The following is a 20,994-nucleotide window of genomic DNA, read 5'->3' as shown; positions in this document are numbered from 1 at the left end:
TTTATCAAAAAATTAGAACTGTGATCATTCACGCAGAAGACTTTTACAGCAGAAAAGGGTTCCATCTGCCCAATCGTATTGTCATAAAACATTTGAGCCTACCTGAATTGACTAATTTGAAAACTCAACAATAAACATTTGTAAATTCCACACGGTATTCCAATTGTATATGTTAATTAAAAACAGTACAGTTCGTATTCTGCATTCAGCGAAAAACACACGGAGTTAAAGCGGTATTCCGAGATACAACCATGGTACAACTCACTGCAGTGCAGATACAATGTAAGTTCAATATTCAATCTCCCTAGATTGCCGTACGAAATACAAACATGAACATAAAAAATGTTATCGCCGTGCTTCACTTCCCTTTAAGATGAATTGTGCAATGTTATTCGAGGCTGAATTTTAAATATTTTTGTAAGCAACGAAAGAATTTGTTAGGAAAGAGAGTTGCGCACCCGGATAAAAAAACGCGTTTACTGAGAAAATAGCTCGAATAGGGGTGTGAGGATGGAATGCAACTCTGTAAATAAATCATAAAAAAATCGTTCGCAGAGAGCTAAAATAACTAAAATAACTGCCATAAACTATAATTTCGGTTATATTTCCAAACCAGTACTCTTTGAAAAATCTGAATGAGAGTTTAATAGGTTTATTAGGCTGTATTAATAGGTTTAATCCTAAAACTGTCTTTATTAGTTTTCCCATATTTCGGATAAGTTCAACGAATATTACAGCAAAAGTATGATTATCGTAATAATCCTAACCTAACCTGATTGTCACGTATGTATAGGCTATAGAGAATGCATGTATTTAACTCATAAATATTTTACTCCCTTCAAGAACTTTAAGACCACAGATAGAGAATGATCAAAATCACAAAGCTACTGCATTACCAAATGTTTCATGTTAGAACACAAAGACAGAAAAAGAGCCGACATGAGACCACTCGGCCAGGTAAGGCAGGACATTACAGGAGGGGATTAGAAGCAGTTTCCGTCCAGCTCATTATTATGCGTAATATGCCTTACAGTCGTGCGGGCATCTGGGAACCAACTTGCAGCTTGTACAAAGCGTATCCTGCCTTGTACAAACCTGCGCTTCTTCACTTCTGTATTGGGTAAAAATGTGCGATGCAAATTCTTGCTTGAAAACATCTACACTAGGGATGGGCAAATATTTAACCACACCATTGAAAAATGATCAAGATCTCTTCATACCAAAATTTACACGAGATAATATTTCACGTAGGCCAGACATTATTTGATGGCCAAATTTAAAAATATGAGGAAAGAAAGATATTTTTAGTTTCTGCACTGATTCCAAAATAAATTGGTTCATTTTCCTATAAACATTTAATGTACAGTTTGGTGTTTAAGCATATACTTAATAAAATACAACATTCTAAAACACAAAAGCAATGTCAAATAAGCACTGTTCAGGGAAAATTTCCGTTATATAGATTGAAGTTTTAGTGTCTCGGTTCTAATGTACAGTAATCTAACCATATTTCAATCAGGGTTTGTAGATGATTATAATATGTTCAGTATTGATTTAGATTTAGTTGGTGAATTCACAAGATAAATTTGTGGTTGCATACAATTAGGTTTCTCGCATTTAAGTAATATTAAGTTCTAGGAAGAAGATTCCAACCACATTCTTTCTCCATCCCTTAAAGTCCATAGTATAGTATGTATTTAATTTATCAACCACATTTAACTAAAAAAACAATATCATTTTTATGGTGTAGCCACTGGATCACTGATTTTTACAACAAACGTTTAAATTACCTGTATCCGTCAAGTGATCCTAGATTCAGGCCCGTTTTTGACCCTGTCAGCGCCCTAGGCACAACTAATAGTAGCGCCCCTTTGCAATATACATAACAGGGTGTCCACAAATCGGGAAAACTGGGAAATCCGTGAATCATGAGTGAGTTTTTTAAACCGGGAATTATGCATTAAATTTGTATTTTCTACCTGGAATTTTCATTTTTACGTGATCGCGCATAACAACAGACCGCCATGATGATATCTACAGAAATCAGAAATCAGAAACTTTTTACAAAGCCACGAGGGATGATCAGAATATTGCCGCGATCACGGAAAACCATGATAATGCCCACGCGACCGCGGGAAACAGCAAGAATTTGCCCACGATCGCCGAAGACGATAATGATCTCCACACAACTGCGGGAAATTATTAACATTTTTCCGCAATCGCGGGAGGCGATTAGGATGTTTTCACGACCGCTGAAGATGATTAGGATGGTTACAGGACTGCGGGAGATACAATAATATTAGGCCTATAAGAGGGATGTAGAATTATGCCGCGATCGTGCAAGACGATGATAATGTCCACATGACCGCGGGAAAAATCAGAATTTTTCCATTGACGGAAGACGATGATCTCCATGGTCGTGGGAGATGATTACCATTTTGTCCCAATGGCGGGACGCGATTACTATGTTCAAACGATCACTGGGAACAATATAAAGATGTCTTCACGGCCGTGAGGGGTGATCAGAATTTTATTGCGATCGCGCAAGAATATGTAATATCCGTCCACTCGATCGCAGGAAAATATCTAAATTTTGCCTTATTTGCGGAAGACGGTAGGCCTAATGATCTCCAAAAGAGCGTGGGAGATTAATACTATTTTGCTGCAATCGCAGGAGGCGATAACTATGTCTACATGACCGCGGGTGACAACTTAATGATGTCTTTACGGCCGCGAGTGTTGATCAGAATCTGCCCACGATCGTGCAAGGCGATGATAATGTCCACACGGCCATGGTAAAAGATAAGAATTTTGCCTCATTCACGGTAGACGATGACAATCTCCTCACGACCGCGGAATATGTTCATATATTGCCGCGATCATGGAAGACGATAATTATTTCTACACGACCGCGGAAAATAGTCAGAATTTTGCCGCAATCGCGGGAGACGATTACGATGTCTACACGGCCGCGAGGGATCTTCAGAAGTTTACTGCGATTGCATGCAAATACAACCACAATTTTTTTATTTTCCAAATTTTTGGCGCCCCCCAAAAAAAAGCCAATTGCCTAGGCACGTGCCTACCGTGCCTATTCGGTAAATCGGCCCTGCCTAGATTGTATTTGCTTGGCTACAGCTGTTTCTTGTTCAAATTAACACATCTTCAGATCAAACGTAGCATTGATTTTGTCTATGGAATGGTCGTCATAGGTTGATATTTTAACACAAAACAGCTGTAGTCACCCAATAACAATCTAGGATCACTTGACGACAGGTAATTTAAACCTTTTATTGTTAAAAAACAAATTTGATAGTTTTAGCAATTCAAACTGCGTTTAAACTCTTTCGAAAAAATAGTCTAAATGCAATTAATGCAAATTCGACTAAACTGTTGAAATAACAAAGTTTCAATCAACATGATTCAACACCACATAGAACGTAGGATTTCCTGGTACTTTGAGCTAGTCGCATTGAGAGCTTCAATTACAATCAGTCGAGTAGAGCCTGACAATTAGTACAATAGATCGCTCACAATTGAATCATTACACTCTGAGCCATGCCTTATCTCGCTGACACAATTTACCGCTTAGTTCCACATCTAATGGACATATCTTAGGCTACGTGTCTTAAGTTATCACCAATCTACTATACAATTTGTAGGTGAAGAAGTTTCAGAGGATTATAGCTCTATTTTAAAATCTCATAAGATCGACCATCCAATAATGGAAAGTGGTTTGTCGATGAACAAACTTTTGTAATCCAAATTATAGTATGTCCTGAAGGAAAAAGTTGAATAAATAATACAAACTGTTAAATCAATTACTCACAAAAAATAGAATGTAAGTTATTTTCAACATTCTGTGTAAAATTTTTAGGATGCAATAAAAAAAAACTGTATGGGTTCATAAACAATACACAACTCAAACCTAGTAGTAAACTGACATTTTGGCTTTAAGATTTATTCATGGACTTTACACAACTTTCATTCACAGACTATGACCCATAAAGGACGTGATGGTCCGTTATGGTCCATGGTCTTGGCGGATTTCCTATCCACAGCTGATTTGTTACGTTTCCGTTACTGGTTGACGAAAGGGATAACACTCATGGTATCATTACTTTGATTGCTAGTGATTTCTTCTTTGCTCTTTGTACTCACAAATTAAAATATCAATGACTACCTGAAAAATACCTACTACTTCACAAAAGAATAAATTTTTTTGAAGTAAGGTTTGAAAAAAGTTGTATAAAAACAAATTATTTCATACAAATTTAAAGAACTGATATTTTAAATTTTACATGACTAAAAATAGAAAGGAATTGCATGGCGTAGTGCGAGTTATCAGCAGATTTATAAATAGCAGTCGGATATATAAACTCTAGACTGGGTGCAACTGTTTGATAACCTTAGCCGAGGGGAACTGTTCCTTGAACACATAACAGTTTGATGATGGTTGTTTTGAAAATCTGACGCCATGGTGATATCAACTTACGATATGGATAATATTGTAAATGGACCATAACTTGTTTTAGAGAAACTCTAACCTGTTAACCTACTCGGTGTAAGTTTACAATTTAAAATGATGAACATTTCTGTCATAATATTGGGTAGACGAGTTTTTAGCGTTAGTCTGATATAGCCTACTAAATTAAAAACTAATAAATTATATCAACAAATTATAAAATTTAGTGAATAGTCACTTCAAACCCTGTAAAGAGTTGCTAAACCTGTGTGAATACATTTGCATACGTACAAGTGCTCACATGCGTAGCGTAAAGAAAATAAAAACAAAACTTACACATTAATATAGGCCTAAGCAAGAAAAGAAAACGTTACACCAAAGCATAGGTAACAAATTGCATATAAGTAAAAAACATACAGTACATGCGTGTATTTGGCCTAAACGCAAAGCAAATAATAGATACAAATGAATATAACATCTCAAAACAAAAGATCTGGGATTCCAAAATTGACATTTACTATATTTTCGTGCACAATCCAAACAACTTCAAAATAACGTGGCTTTATACAAATAAAATCAGCAACCCGCAACTACTACCCAAAATGCTTTAGATATCTAACTCTATAACAAGATGAGCTGAAACATTGATGGAACGTTTATGAATAAGCAATGTCTAACAAGACGTGGGTTTAAGAGTAGTGAACTACATATTTGCATAGGGTCTTAAGTGTCTACACAAAGATCCTTTACTTAATATTGATATCGTTACGAATTGTAATTTAATAAAGGTTACAATACCTGTCCCAACCTTTTCCAAAAGGTGTATTTTTTGCTTAACATATACTTTTACAAGATTAAGAATGACACGTTTATTTGGCAAAAACAAGTTAGAATTTTACCAAGCTTTACTTTAACTCCTTTTTCTAAGTAGGCTATAATTCGTAATTTTACGAGAAGAATTTTACACAAATATCTATAATTTGTTCGGTAATTCATAGCCAACAGTGGATTTATAGCATATTCTAAATCTCGCGACGGGTTTCCTCGTAGCTTTCCTCGTAACTTTCCTCAGATAACGCCCTTCGCTGAAAAACAATATTACTTTACGTCTAGTTCTGAGAGATATGTCAAAGCAGAACACTAATGGCTTACTTTCCGTCGAGGAAAAGAACTATTTACCTAATAGTCTGAATACCAGCTATCTGCCACTGATGGGTTTCAAGATCTTGACTTTGAAATCCTCAAGGGGAACGTTATACGATAACACTACAAGGAGAATCGGGAGAGAAGAAGAGAGGCTTATGCAATATGTTGGGAAAAATCCAGTAGTTTAGCGCTAAGATCTCTTCAATTGCTCTTCAAAACTTCGGACAGGAAACGTTATTTTTATGAATTACTACACGGAAATTAGTAGCTAGATCATCATAAACATAACATAACAAATTGCATGAATTAAAGGCCTACATTCAGTTTTCTAGCAAGTAAAATATAGGCTATAAAAGTTTTATCCACTTTAATTTCTTTTTAATTATTACGATCAATGTTTCTTACAGTAAAGCAGGTGACATGACAATTTAAAACAATTACGATTGCATCATTACAAAATAATGTTATCTGCATTTTTGTCTTTTACTCATGTACTCTTATAGTTGTATTTCGTGGTTTAAACACTAGTTAAAAAAAAAAAATAAATAAAAAAAAATCACGCCCATCTTTATCGATTCACCTTTGGATTTCTCCGAGATAAACCTTAAGTTAAGCTTTTGAAATGACTCGATGAGGGTACCTTTAGATAATGTTATTGCTGCACAATATAATACTCCCTATTGGGCTGAGCTAAGACGCTGATTGTGTTTGTACCATTCTCTTGTCTAATGGTGAGAGATTGTCTCATAGAATATGAGGTACACTCTCCCGCTTCACAACTACTATTATCTCTAAATCTCTAAGGATACAGAGGTAGAATAAGCGGTCAACACCCTCGCCCTACAGTCAGTTTAATCTCCACTCTCCAGTAGGCCTACTACTACCTAATCTCCCCCACGCATTTCAAACTTCCGCCCCCACATATCAACAATTAAGAGGACTTACACTACAAGGGGAAGTTTTGAGTTTTTAAACTTTATGCTGCATACAAAACACAAATATTTAGTATTTAGTATATTGAAACATTTTCTAGGTTATGTTGAGAGAGTAAGTTGGTCAATTCAATTAAAATTCCAACAACAATCTTGAACATGCCCCGGATGTCACAAAGGCAGTGTTGCTTGATTGTTTGTTTATAGACATCAGATAACAGGTCAAGGCTATCTTGAGACGTATGATGAATTGGCCTCAAACTTGCAAATAAACCTTGGGAGGTTGACGATCAACTACTCAACTCTTAATAAAAAAATATTACATCGTAATGTCTCGTATGCTGTGTACTGAGATAGGTGTAGCGCATAATTTCTTCAGCAGGAAAGTTCTGTATACTACAGCATGTTTAGGCTAAGACAAACTCTGTGAAAGATTTGTCATTTTGTCGACCAGTTGAAGACATCGCTATGGTATACTTATGTCTGTTATATTTAGGTCGAATTCAGATTTTAAAATGTATTTATCGTTTTTTAACCGACTTTAACACTGTTTTGACAAAATAAAATGATCTTTTTAATTATTTTTTTATTCACTCAGGTAATATAAACGCGGAGTAAAGGCACCGCGGCGCACACTGTTAGTTGTATCTTTAAAGTACGAAAGTTTCGCCGAAATCACACTCAAACGTAATTTGACTTGAAATGCATCAAAACAGGTGTGTAAGCGAGATTTAGGATAGATGAATATCTTTAGTACTACAAGGGCTTTACAACAGAATTTTTATTTACGAATGATACACATTTTATCTTACGTAACTATAAATTACAGTTTTGCACACTATAGTTAAGTGCCAGCGCCATTAATGACGGTTTGTTAATTAGCCACATTTACAGCTGTGTCCCCAACTGTTCATGGTCAAAGAGCGAATATTATCCAGTACCAAATACTATCCGTTAACACGAAACAAATCAAGCTTAGTATACTTTCAATATTTAAAAGGGAAGATGTTGAATCTCAGCAAGTGAGAACAAGCGTCTTTGAATGACACGTTCAAACGACTGAAAATAAAACAAAGCTATTCCAAGGAAAGTTTCAAACATTTCACTGTTCTAAAAATAAAGAGATTCGAAGTCCACTTTCAAACTACGTTAAGTACCTATACCGTTACTCAAGGAGTATAAGACATGGTATTACAGCACGATGACGAACAAAAATGATTTCTGCTTATCTACAGCTGATAAAATAGTGTACATAATTATTTTGAAACGTTTTTGATTAAAGTTATAATGATGAAGAATATCTGATCTTACGCCATGTAAATCTCTAGAAACAGAAGTTTATTCTAGATAAGATTATCAATAAGCAGAACAATTTTAATAGAATGAATTAATTTAACCGTATTATACACCTACCAAGTCTTAGTAGGCTACTAGATTTACTTTTATACCACTGAACTATTTACAAATAGAATAAGAAATAAATTATCTCTCTTTTAGTATTCTATTATACCTAAAATACAAGTATTGTTAAAAGGAGTTCGTTGCAATGGTAAAATAATGTATACCATTCCAAAAAAATGAGATTTAAGTTCAAACGTAACATATACAAATACAGTAGTTGTATGTATAATAATTGTATGAACCATTAGCAAGGGGCTAACGAAACGTATATTTTTACAACACACACTTAAACTAATATTACGACTTGTAGCAAACATGCTTCGACTTGCAATAGCAAAACTGTAATATCTTTATAGATTTTGCACAAATTTCGCTCAACACGATGTCGACAAGTAAAATCAAACACAAATTTACAAGTTAAACACACCTCAATGTTCTTTTATACTCAATAATCTACTGTGAAAATCCTTAAAAATATCAAACTTATCAACATTACCTTTTTGTTAGCATTCCTTTTACTCCTGACACGAAAACGGACCAGGATTTTCAACAGCTTATCACTCAACGTGGCCCAAAACCCGGTAACCCACATGGTATAACATGTACGGACACTGCTACAGTCAACACACCGACACTGCACTGACTACAACTGACTGAACACTGAACACGAACACGAACACACTACTCACTACTCACTCACTCACTGCTACCACCACCACCGCAGACAATGATGACGTCATCGGGGAACTCCCTGGACTGTGGACCGTCGGAACCGCCCACTGGACACAGGGACTAGTGGAATTTGTAGATAAGGGAACATCGGGCGATAAGCTTAACCTGGACGAGTGTTTTTGACGGAACCTTTTACGAAAGAAATGTTTTGGGACATATTTAGGGGAATTTTTAAATAATGATTTGTATGAGAGATAAGTGGATTGTTATTTGACTTACTTATCAACTGTTTAAACAAGGGGTAATTTGGGAAACATGAAAATATTTTGACGTGGAGGTTATTTTTGTTCTATACAAGGACAAAACAAATATTTTCTAGAGTCACCAGGCCCAACATCATTGAATCAATAAATATGTCCACTAAACTTTTTGTATTTTTTGCATTTGTTTTTTAAGCAATTGGAATTTTCAGTTTTTTTTTTATCAAGGGAGCGGTCCAAATCTAGGTATCCAAATTCATTCATACCTCATAAAAACAGTTGAATCTAACTTATCGTAGGTTTATTTATAAACGTGTCCAGGTTCGTCGTTTGCGTGCAACGTTAAGCTTGGACACATTTGAATGTGTCCATGTTCGTCGTTGTCTGCTTTTATCGTTGTCTGATTGAGGCGGTGTCTGCTTTTAACGTAGTCCACGTTTAACGTTGTCCAACTTCGACATCGTCCCGTATATACACACGTATATACTCAATGGTATTACTTATTTATTAGGTGGAACTACTACTCCAGTGCTATATGTTTACCGCACATCAACCCTACTAGCTTGTAGATTTACCATTTGTCATCGGAATGTTAACTTGCAGCCTATGGCTTAACACCTAAATTATTTTAACGTATATCTAAGTTCATTAATACCTTACACAATAATTACACTTTAAAAATAAGAAATACCACATTTGTACGTAAAAAGACTTCAATCACAGAAACTCTGTGTTCTAATCTTTTTATTTATGGTAGTTTAATTAATTACTTACTATTTGAAAAAAAAAATCGATGATTTTAGTGGTTTTTGGTTTGTTTCAAGAAAATTCCAACCAAGCAGGTCTTCACAGTGGAAGGTTAATATTATAAGCGGTAATCGCTAAGAACTAAAATATTACTACATACTCTACCACCTCAAAATGAAAATACTACAACTTTATACACATTTGCTCAGCAGGATATATGTCACAGTTTTAGTTACAACTATTGTTGTAACTTTTACTCTATGAAAAAGACAATTACGCCAAAAACTACACGGCCAGTACTTGTAAAATACTTTTTCCTACAGTCACCCGACAAAGTTGGCTTCCTTGTACTGTTTATAGTACAGAAAGCTGCTAATTGCTGCATATTTATACTTTGCCGTACGGTTTATACTTTGCCGTACGGTTTATACTTTGCCGACATCAGGATTCCAACGAAACAACACAAAACAGCGTGGTTCTATTATGCACGTAATCCGTGTACGCTTGGAAATAGGTTGGCAACACTTAAAGATAATAATACTATGAGCAGCTGATTGACTATTATAACTACGATTTAACCTGTCATTTAGTGTTTATAGTTTCGGTATTTCTGAACTTTCTGAACTTTTCTTTTAAACGTTTTTAAAACATTCCTACGATCTTCATAAACAAGAAAATACCTTTAAAGCATTTTTTTTAGGGGCGGAAACCACTTCAAATTACAAAAACATACGGAACTATATTCTCAAAACGCGGAGCACATTTCTTGCTGAGGAAAAATAGCGGAGTGATTCGGACCGCGGGTACTACTTTCTCTAGGGCACCATTTGTGTTGCCAGCTGAACCTAAAAACGTGTTGTATAGTGTTTGAAAGACTAATTATTTATATGCTTTATAGTGACTGTAGGAAAAATATAATGTGTAACACGAGTGAAAAAGGCCTTTGCTGCACTCGAGATCATTCCACACTCGCCTGCGGCTCGTGCGTAAACATTGCTCTCGTGTGCAGCAAAGTGCCACTTTCACCACTAGTTACACAAATAACTATATCAGCTAATTCAACAATCACGACAATTGTCTAATTGTTGTCTACATTTTGTCTGACAGTGAGTGTCTAGGTAGTATGTAAACTTTCTACCAAGAGACCAGTTCTGAAAGGTAAACACGGAATGTAAACATTGCTTCACCTGTTGACAGGTCGGTGGACGGACCTACAGTGGCGTAGCAATTGCGTATTAAGTCTCAGGTGTACTATTGCGCAATCGTAAGTTAAATCGAGAAACTTAACCAAGATACGTTCATTTACTTGATAATCACGTGCAACTACTCTGTTGATATATATATATATTACACCACAGTTTAAACCTACTTATAGCTTTGCCATCCTTGTGGATCGGTTGGAGACCATTTCAAACTTTGCTTCTATACGTTTTATGTAGAGAACGTTTTGTTGTATGTTTGTTATTGGTATTTTACCACAAGTAAGTATAACTATTTGTTTGCTAACTATTGCATGTAGGCCTAATCTGTGAAGAAGGGCGTCAAAACGCAGTGTTCTCTACTATAAAGTAAAGACGAAATGTTCAGGCAACGATAGCGCTCTCAAACGTTACCAGCATAAAACACATACTAAAATAACGCTTCAGATAGAAGGAATAACTCTACTTGTCTTAGAGGAACAATTCCAAATCAATGTTGTAAAATGATGAGTCGATTTTTAAATTAGTCTAACATTTGAAATAAGACTGAAATTGCACTGAACTCTTTCTAATTTACACATTGAATATTGATACGGTTGTTCAAGCAAGGTAGCTGACAGTGAAGCTAGTAGGGCTAAATGTTATCACCCAATTGTAATCCCTTTATCTAATCTACTTCCTCCTACATGTTTGATAGGGTATCATTTTTACTAATTTAACGAACCTATTAACATTATTAGTGCGGTCAACATGTCTAAACATGGAAGTTGCATTTATTTCAATGTTCAGCAATAGCGGGAATTCTCATCATCAGCACTCAATACAACGTCAATATGCAAAACAATATACCAGATTAACGTAATGCAATGTGAAGCTAATTGAGAATGCTACAGGTTTACATGTGTTCAAACAATTTGATTCACTAAATTGGAATTTTTCTATCGTTCAATTTTTACCAAAACGTTCTCGACATCAGCTGGACATAGGCATTCCATGGTTTTCATATGACTGTGCGCGCACTTGTGTGTGTGTGTGTGTATGTATGTGTGTGGGTTGATTGCTGTTAAATAGCGAGTTGAGGACACGCAAATAGCCTCGCATGTCAGTTAATCTTCCTTTTTATCTGAAAAAGCAATTTAATTCCACAAAACCCTGTGTCACGCTCAGGTATGTGAACGCACATTTTGCCAGTTTTACGCTGAAAATTAGAGAAACAAAATTGTTTCATAAAAGAAAGGGATTTGTTTTATAAAAATAAGTTAGTGCCATGGTCAAATGTGCTATTTGATGTTTTTGTCCCACGTAAAGATACTAAGTAAGGAACATTGTATTGGCAAAATAGAAGTGGTTTTATTGCTGAAAATTAGATTTTGCTGTAGCTTCCACAATGTAAATAACCTTTAAATCGTAATTTTCTTTTGATGCTAGTGAATGGAAAACAAAGGTGCAACATAAGTTAAAAACCGCTTCATGAGTTTTTCATGTTATATGGTTATACTGTACCTTTTAGAGTTTTCTTACACAACTTACAAGTTATCAGCTTAAGTTATATATAAAAATTCATTGTTTCAAACTGTAATACTAGTGTAAATCTGTGTAAGTGTAAACATCATAAGAAGATGGATTGCAATTTTCTCTAAAAATAAATTATATTTTCACCGTTAGTTGTAGAACTATTTAATGCGAACTAAAAGCCCGGTTTACATACAATTACATGCACTTATTGACGAGTAAACTATAATAAGATAATATAATAAGATAACGATATAATAATAAGATAATCCAATTGGACTTTATTATAAGTTGCAGTATTTACTTGTACAATCGAACACTAAAATCTGTGGGAATGGATAAGAAAACTAAGATAATTTATGATTAGTTTTAAGCCAATCTAAACTACTGTATTAAAAAGTTTTAAACGGCGAGTAGTTTTCGTAATTCAATTTTAAGCCAAGCTTTCAGTCCGCATTAAAATTGTTCTAGGACACTGACAGTACGATACAGTTTTTAGAGCAAAACGTCCTCATGAATATTTAATGCAAACAGCATTAGGAAAAGTAATATCTTAAAACGTAATAATGGTTACAAGTTTACTTTTAACACAACAAAAATAGAATAGAATAACAGTATTTTGTTTCGTACATTAATTTTGGACACACGCAACAATTAAAAGAGAGAAAATGTCTTATCCTATATGATTGAAACATAGTTTTCGAATAATTTCTATTTTTCAACGTGAGGATGAATATTATGGGTTAAAAAGAACATTTAGCATAGTTGAAGACTAAGCAGGAACTTGCAAAAGGAAATTTCAACGTTGCGCATTTATTGATCCATATCATATCAAGGTTAATCGAAATATACGCGTCATGTTACAAGATGCATTACAGCAATATTCACATAACATATTTAATCAACGTGTAGTTTGTGTAGTTTAATCAACTAAAAATTAGAAAGAAACAAGGATATTTTACACAGCTGGCTGGTGTGGGCCGAAATCACAAGTTTGAGTTCAGTAGAATCACGATTAGAAATAGTTAAACCAAATAACTGAAGTGTACAAAATATAAAAATAAAAGTTAAAATATGACTCCAACTCTCGACTCTCGATATAAGTCCCGGTTATTAATATTAGTATAAATTCAATGTAGTAGATCAATTTGAATTTGTATGTTTTTATATTGCCAAATTTCACAATTAGGAAATACTTAGAAACAAATATTGTCAATTAATTAGAATTTATGATGTTTAAAAGTACATAACTCTTACCACCAGTAATGCGTAATCTATTAACAACTGATTTAATCCCTATTTATTCCTAGGTTGAAAGTGTGGTTTAGATTGAATAATTTGACTGCTGTGGCATCCTATCATTATACCTGATGGACGGATCGCATTTTAAGGATTGGGCGGAGCTATCTATACATTTTGTATTATGCAAAAACTAGTGGTTATGTAGCTTTATTAAAGGGTTTCAACAGAATAAGACACAGTTCTCATTGTGTTTTTACTACAAGGGATCTCTAAAAATGCATTTGATTAAAAACGACCAAACCCTTATTCCAAGTCATTGCCATCATCTATAAAATTTGCCACAGAATTATAAAATCGACCAATACGAAAGTAAAGATCTAAATTTGTTTCACCTCAACACATAGCGTCAAAATGAGTCACTCCGTTGGCGACGAAGACAGACAACTTGGTTATTTATACTCGGCTAGCTAGACAAAGACGGAGAAAAGCTGTTGTACATTGTTGCTCACTGCTCGACAACCTCATCGCATCATATTATGATGCATGCGGCATGCGGTATTGTTGGCACTACTGAGAAACATGTCCCAGCAAGAGAAAAGTAGGATATTCGGAACAATGTGAAAAGTTGGTTAATATTGTATTTGTAGCTTATTAAAAATTTTGATGCTTTCTTCGTGAAAATTGTGATACAATTTTTATTTTGAGGCTAAGAATTAAGAAACTGACGAGTTAAGACTCCGAAAGTATCAAGTAAGGATCAGATAATTAGCATGAGTTTAATTGATGTTTTGCAACGGTTACGTACTAGGTACTAGTGCACCAGACTGAGGGTCCTGGAACGAACAGTTATGTACAGACTTCCGGCGACCAGTTTCTGTTAATGAAAATGCACTAATTTTATTGATTTTTTATTATGCACTAGGTGGTACTTATGTTTATAGCCAATCCCTCAATTTGTGAAAATATTCAAAACAGAGTGTGTCTGCATTAACATGTTAGAACTTATTGCTAGCTAGTATCTTTCAGATCTGTAACGATATCCGTCAATTTTAAATACCGAAATGTGTTGTACGATGGTTCTACGCTGGTTCGAACAATATTTTAACCAGCTAACTATGAAATGTGACTTTTAAGCAGTGGAAGCATTCAATTGTACACTATTCTTCAACTATAAAGTCAATATAATTTTCATCTTCTGTTCGTTGTTTTTAGCTGTTGAGGTATCTTCCCATCGTAGAGTTGAACAGAAATGTCATAATTTCGAACTACGCTTAACGTTTCCGATGGGAAAACATTTACCAATAGATTCTGTGTCACCGATCTCACAAAAGAGCACTGATGAATGCACATTCCCAGACGAAAAATGACAAATTGTATCTAAACCCTTCAAACATTATCAAATCGTTTGTTTAAGATTTTTCGACTATTACGATGTTGCACACAGCACACGCTAAAATACGAATTGGTTTACCTTAATGGCTCCATTACTTTTTACGATATTATAGTACGAAATTAGATTTACTATATTATAAGGACAGTCTCCAACTGCAACACCCCGGAGATAAGGAGATGAATGGAGCCCGAGTCAATGATCAATGTTGCTAAGCAACAGGTTGTCGGGTCACAGACATCTGCAACTTTCGTTGATTTAAGTGATTCTTTAATGGAAGTAAAGTAAAAGTGAAGAGCATAACTTATTTTAGTAAATGCATCTGCTTTAGTGTTATAGGCTCGTTTCGCCAGCTGCAAACAATAAGTTTTGTATTCATTGCTGCAAGGGAGATAAGAGATTAAGTTTTAACTATTTATTATCAATTATTTAAAAATTACCAATTATAACTCATAAAAAAAAAAAAACAATTGCTGGTATAAAGTTTACATTGCATGTGTTAAAGCGATCTACTATTATTAAGGCAATGAAAATTGATACCGAAACATGACACTTTTGAACTTGGAGGTATTCATGAAAGCTATTCAGTAAGCTGCTATTGTAACAGAACATTTTCTCGTTTAATATTTATCATGTCAAGATCTGCCAAGATCACCAAATGTAATCACGATTTATAACGATATAAACATTTGGCTTAAAACCCCTATATAAAAACACCAATGAAACCATCGGATACGTGTCAAATGTAACACATGCACTCACATGCAGTCTCAGAATGGTATAAAATGTGATATAGAGGAGGTGGATAGATATCGTAGACGTACAATGAGTGTAAGAACTAAAAGATAATCCAACAGAGTGGTTGTGAATATCAATCAGTTGCTTCTAATGCGTCCTAGAAGCAGCAAACACAAGAATAGAAATATTTTATTCTATTTTTATTCTGTGTTCGCTGCCTAGAAGCGTATATAAAGGACAAGCCATGCCATGTGCGACATGTGAACACATACCGCAAGTTAATGGAAACCTTGGATCAACCAACTTACAATGTATGTACACTACACAACTAAACATGTTGTTAAGACCCAAGACCACACTATGGTTATATTTACGGTTAAGAAATTACTAAAAAGAAAAAACTATGGCCAGAGGGGGTAAAAAAATGAAACAAATTTGTAAACTCACAACAATAAGGTTATCTGCAATTCTTGTAACCTGTAACATACAACACAACATTTAATACAATATACATTTCCCCTGTAACAATGAGCTAATGTTCGAGAACTAACTCAAAATTCGACATTGAGTCAAAGGTTGAGAACTAAAACCATCGTCATTAAAAATGTGTTCACTGCATTTAAACATAACAATTATTATTAAAAAAAGGCTATAAAGTCAAGTGGGTCATATTGAATATTGCACTTTTAGAGACACATTAAATTTATACTTTTCACAAGCTGTATTTGAAGTTTCTAATAACTAATTGTTGGACTTTTTTTCGCATTGATGGCATATAATGTTATTACAATTATGTTAAGCTTACACTATAAAACAATGTTAATGGGAAATAATGTTCTTAAACCACGCAAACTCTATGGCAAGAACTATTAGCAAGACTTTTTTGCATTCATCCTACTCCCATCAATCATCATCAGAACAAACCGTTCCTGGATTCTCTTTTTCATCGCATTTTACCTAGGTTCACATTATATAGTTTTGACTCAGGAAAGGTCCAATGTTACCTATTAAATGTTATAGATTGCTCAGTAGGCGCTTCACACACACAATGTTAATATAAATGTACTAATTAGTCACACAAAACACAAACACGCTATGTGATCACTGTAGTTGGAGTTTAAACTCCACGAACCTCCTTTCCCACGGGTCACGGACACCACGTTTGTCACATCCGTCTACTCCGTCCCTGGCCCAAACTGTCTTCCTTTGACCATAACATAAATGAATTAGAATTACCTCCAAGAAATTGACTTATCACAACAAGTAGTTCCTTCCGCGGCCTTGTGAGTTTCACCCGGGTGGTATCACTACGCATCATACTTGAGATTAAAGAAAGCGCGCGCAATACCACTGGATTAATTATCTAAGTATAAATTTAATTTTTAACAAACCTGTTTGGAAAACAATACAAACAAAACACAAAACACACATTGGCTAATGACCTATAGCGGGGTGTTTACACTTTCATTGTACTCGCATGAATAACGTAAATACATTACAGTTTATGGCAGTCTTTGCCCGCTTAATCCAATGTTTTTTGGTACTTAATAGTCCAATAATAAAACAATAAGTTAAGACTTTGTACGGGATTAGTTTCAATAATCATATTTTGAAATTTAAAACAATGGAAGAGTTTAATCTAAGATACAGAAAAGGTTCAATATGAGTTGATAGATAATACATTTACTCCAATTGGATTAAACGAGTCTCATTTAAAAATATATTTAATCGGACCAACGATTTCGAAGAAAGCAGTAGGAGTAATATAAAGTAACTTTTCATTATAAATTAAATTCTAATAAACACGTCATGCTCTTGTTAACACCTATTATTGGAACAATATGAATTGAGTAATCACCATATTGAACGTTGACATTTGTCACAATACACATGTAAATGAACACATACTAATTGGTGTTTGATTACTTTAATGCAAACTATTTTATTAAATACAATAAGTGGCATGGTTTTTGTTTTCTTAAATTATTTGAATTATGTTTATTGTATCCAATTACAACGAAGCTTTGATTAAACTAAACAACATCCAATGTTGAATACAGTATGAGCAAATTTATACCTAGTGTAGAACATTGTGTGCAGCAATTTATTTACATTCAACTACAAAGCCATGAGCGGTCAACACAATTATTACTGGAAATGCCTGTTACGTCGGGTTTTTAGTTTTTAGTCATTAATCTGAAAACAAGGTATTCCAACTGATTACACGACGTAATTACTTGTTTGCAGCAAAACTTGCATTAATTTTGCCCGTTCATGCATAAACATGTTACGTGGTTCTAACGTAACGCTAAGATATTACAATACAGAATGATGATCTACTCTACAACACATAAAATGGCGAGAAAAGCAAACACCCAAAGAAAAAAAAGAGAAAAAAACAAGCATACGAACATCAGGTACTCTTTGCAGTTATACATATTGCAGATAACAATTTTGGGCTTTTTATAATCTATACACGACAATGCATATTCCATCCCCATGTTAAAGTTTTCGCCAGGTTTTTAAACAGAATTGGGCTGATCTAATTTACTGATTTCTGTCGAATACACGATGAATTTTACCAAGTCAAACTGATGGAACGACTTATTATGAGCTATAGCAACTGTTATGACCCATCAATGATGTGAGTACCTAACAAAAAATAAGGTAGAAAATGGAATTTTAGATACTAGCGCATTCTGTGACTGGCCCACACAACTACATTCTTTTTTAGTAAAAAAATGGCAACAGCTGATCCATATAGATGGGATGTCTTCTTCTGTATCCAATAGTCAATGATAATACCCGATCGAATCCATGTACTATACATCTCCAATCAACACAATACTAATTTTTCGTAAGAAGAAACTGTAAACCGTGTTGATTGTTATTCTAGTTTCAACTAATGACTTTATCAACTGCGACTGCGAATCATACGGAAAAATATGATGCCTGGAAGTATATTTCAAATGTGGTAAGGATTGTGTACGTGTGCGTTGACGCCGACTAAATTTCCGCATTTACTGTTTAAGTTAAGTTTTGAAGCTCGCATTTTACTTTATGACCTTGGCCATACTGTCTTGTAAGCTAGTTTAATATCTGAAAACCTGACGGTTGTATATATCTCGTAATAAAGTAACGACCCAAGAAGTAGAGGGCATTGCCGCTGTAAATAATTACCGGACATGTATTGTCATGGTTTATAGTTTTCTTAATGGATTTAATCCAGGGGTGAAGCTCGTTCTTACAGCTCTACCATTATAAGTATATGCGTAAATTAAATGAGTAGTCAACTCCTTTAATCTATTTTATGGGTATTCATTTAAATACCTACTGTCCACAACCGGACGAGATCTGGTTTAGTGGAAGAGCGCTGGGCTGGTCCCCAAGATCCTCGGTTCACACTACGCCAATCAATAATAGATTTATGATATGTGATAATGTGTGCCATTCAGGCATAACCTAAATTAATGTACGGTTTCGAGCTCTGCCTATTGTATTAGGATGTGAAGGTTGGACATATGTTGGCCTACATTGTAAACAAAATTAATAATATATCACCGTAACGTAACTATTACATAAATAAGGTTAATGACATGTCGTTGCCATTTTCAAATCCTTTTTCTCGTCAATCGTTAAACATAATCATTCAGCACGGGCCATTGTCAAAATACCTTATACATAAAATACATACAAAGAAACATTTACATTTACAGAATTTGCAAAACACGAGGCCAGCCAAGGACAAATCTAGAACTGCGGGGTTTGATACGAGCGTAGGTTAAGTCGATGAGTCGATGCCTCCATTTTACGCTACATTAAGCTTATAATAGTTTACATATTATTCAAAATAGGTATTAACTTTTACTAACACCATTTTGTCTATTTGAACAGACCAACTCACATTCGAAGAAACTCGAAGAAATTACCGACACACAACAACCACATCAACAAATTACCACAACCACTAGATAAGTATAACAACCTCCATTACACATTAACTACTTTATACAAGCAAACACCAATATCTTTAAATTACATTTACTTATGTAACCTTTGTGGTTACATTAATGGATGTCTATAACCATGTTTCAATGGTTATAGTTATTCTTTGATTCACTAAATTTGAATATGATAGTTTTGCGTGCACACTCAGAGACAAAATTTACAATCTTTACTACTACGATAGTAATACAAATAATGTTATGCAGATTATGAGTATAAAAAAAGTATTAAACTGGAAAAATCTTGAAACAATTTCCACTACTGACGTAATACGTATCACGGTGTTGTTATATATCAAAAGTGCCAAAGTGGAGTCGATAAAGGCTAAAAATATCCATCAATTAGCCAATATTGCGTGATAAAACACGATCGACCACAAATAACATTCGGATCGTATACACAGCGATTAACAGATTGCATTGACCTACAGATAACCGACAAACCGTCGGTCCGTGGCGCGTGCTGGGGGACGTGGGCCGCGGAAAGTTTTGATGAGGTAAACTACACGCGAATCTGCAATTGCATTTCATATGATGAATAGTTTTAGCAGTTCATACAGTGTAACAAACATAAAGACATCATGACGTGATAAAAATCGACTGTTTCGTATTTTAGGTGGTCATACAGAGTGAATAAAAAAAATTACCATCTGTATATGTAGTAATAGTATTTTCATAACAAGAGTAGAAAGTGAGTCATTACATATTTCAGACCATGTTTAAATGGTCGAGAATATGTATAGACCCACTTTTACTCATGTTTTGAACGTTACTTTTCGCTATACTATAAAGAATAATTATTTTCTTCATTACAAAACTCATAGACTTTTTTTAGGTCATGCCTTCAATTTTAATATTTACTGACTTTGGTTGTTGACAATTGAAATAGTTGATAAAACAATAACAAATATTTGAAGTTGTTTACAGTGGAAATACACGGACGACAAACGTATCTCTGAAATACCCCCGTCATAGCAAACCTGCTGGCATTTTCGAGTGTAAACAATGTTACTTTCGGTAGTAAACAATAAACAGCTGTTGAAAATACATAACGAAAACACCTCAACTTATAGTAGTGTAGTGAAAAATCTATTTTTAACAGAACTGGTAGTGTGTCCGTTCTACGGACCTATCTTGTTGCTAGTAAACAGGAAAAATGCACCCTAAATTGCACAAAACTCGAATTGAACGTTAGTAATTTAATTTATGTACTGAATAAGTTACAATTAAGATATTGAGGTAACACAAACGAAAAATAAAATCGGCAAAAAGAGCTTAAACTAGGC

General features: G+C 34.5%; 1 protein-coding gene across 7 annotated transcripts in view; it reads right to left on the bottom strand.

The window, feature by feature from the left end:
- LOC128993397 (ribosomal protein S6 kinase 2 beta) overlaps positions 1-20,994 on the bottom strand; it is a 219,793-nt gene that overhangs the window by 27,987 nt on the left and 170,812 nt on the right. For 3 of the 7 annotated variants that reach the window (XM_054417276.1, XM_054417277.1, XM_054417282.1), the window contains one exon: positions 16,152-16,181. The exons of 3 other annotated variants lie outside the window; for them this stretch is intronic. In XM_054417276.1, coding sequence (XP_054273251.1) covers positions 16,152-16,181 — 30 coding nt within the window. Of the gene's footprint in view, positions 1-8,440; positions 8,590-16,151; positions 16,182-20,994 lie in introns of those variants that run through there. One more of the 7 variants, XM_054417281.1, reaches the window with a different exon arrangement.

This window comes from Macrosteles quadrilineatus, unplaced genomic scaffold (assembly GCF_028750875.1).
Source record: "Macrosteles quadrilineatus isolate MER2022 unplaced genomic scaffold, UCM_ALF_1.0 Scaffold_4__1_contigs__length_99947679, whole genome shotgun sequence".
In the NCBI taxonomy this organism is placed as follows: Eukaryota; Metazoa; Arthropoda; class Insecta; order Hemiptera; family Cicadellidae; genus Macrosteles; species Macrosteles quadrilineatus.
Note: the sequence above shows the minus strand (reverse complement) of the source record. Positions and strands in the feature narration are given on the sequence as shown.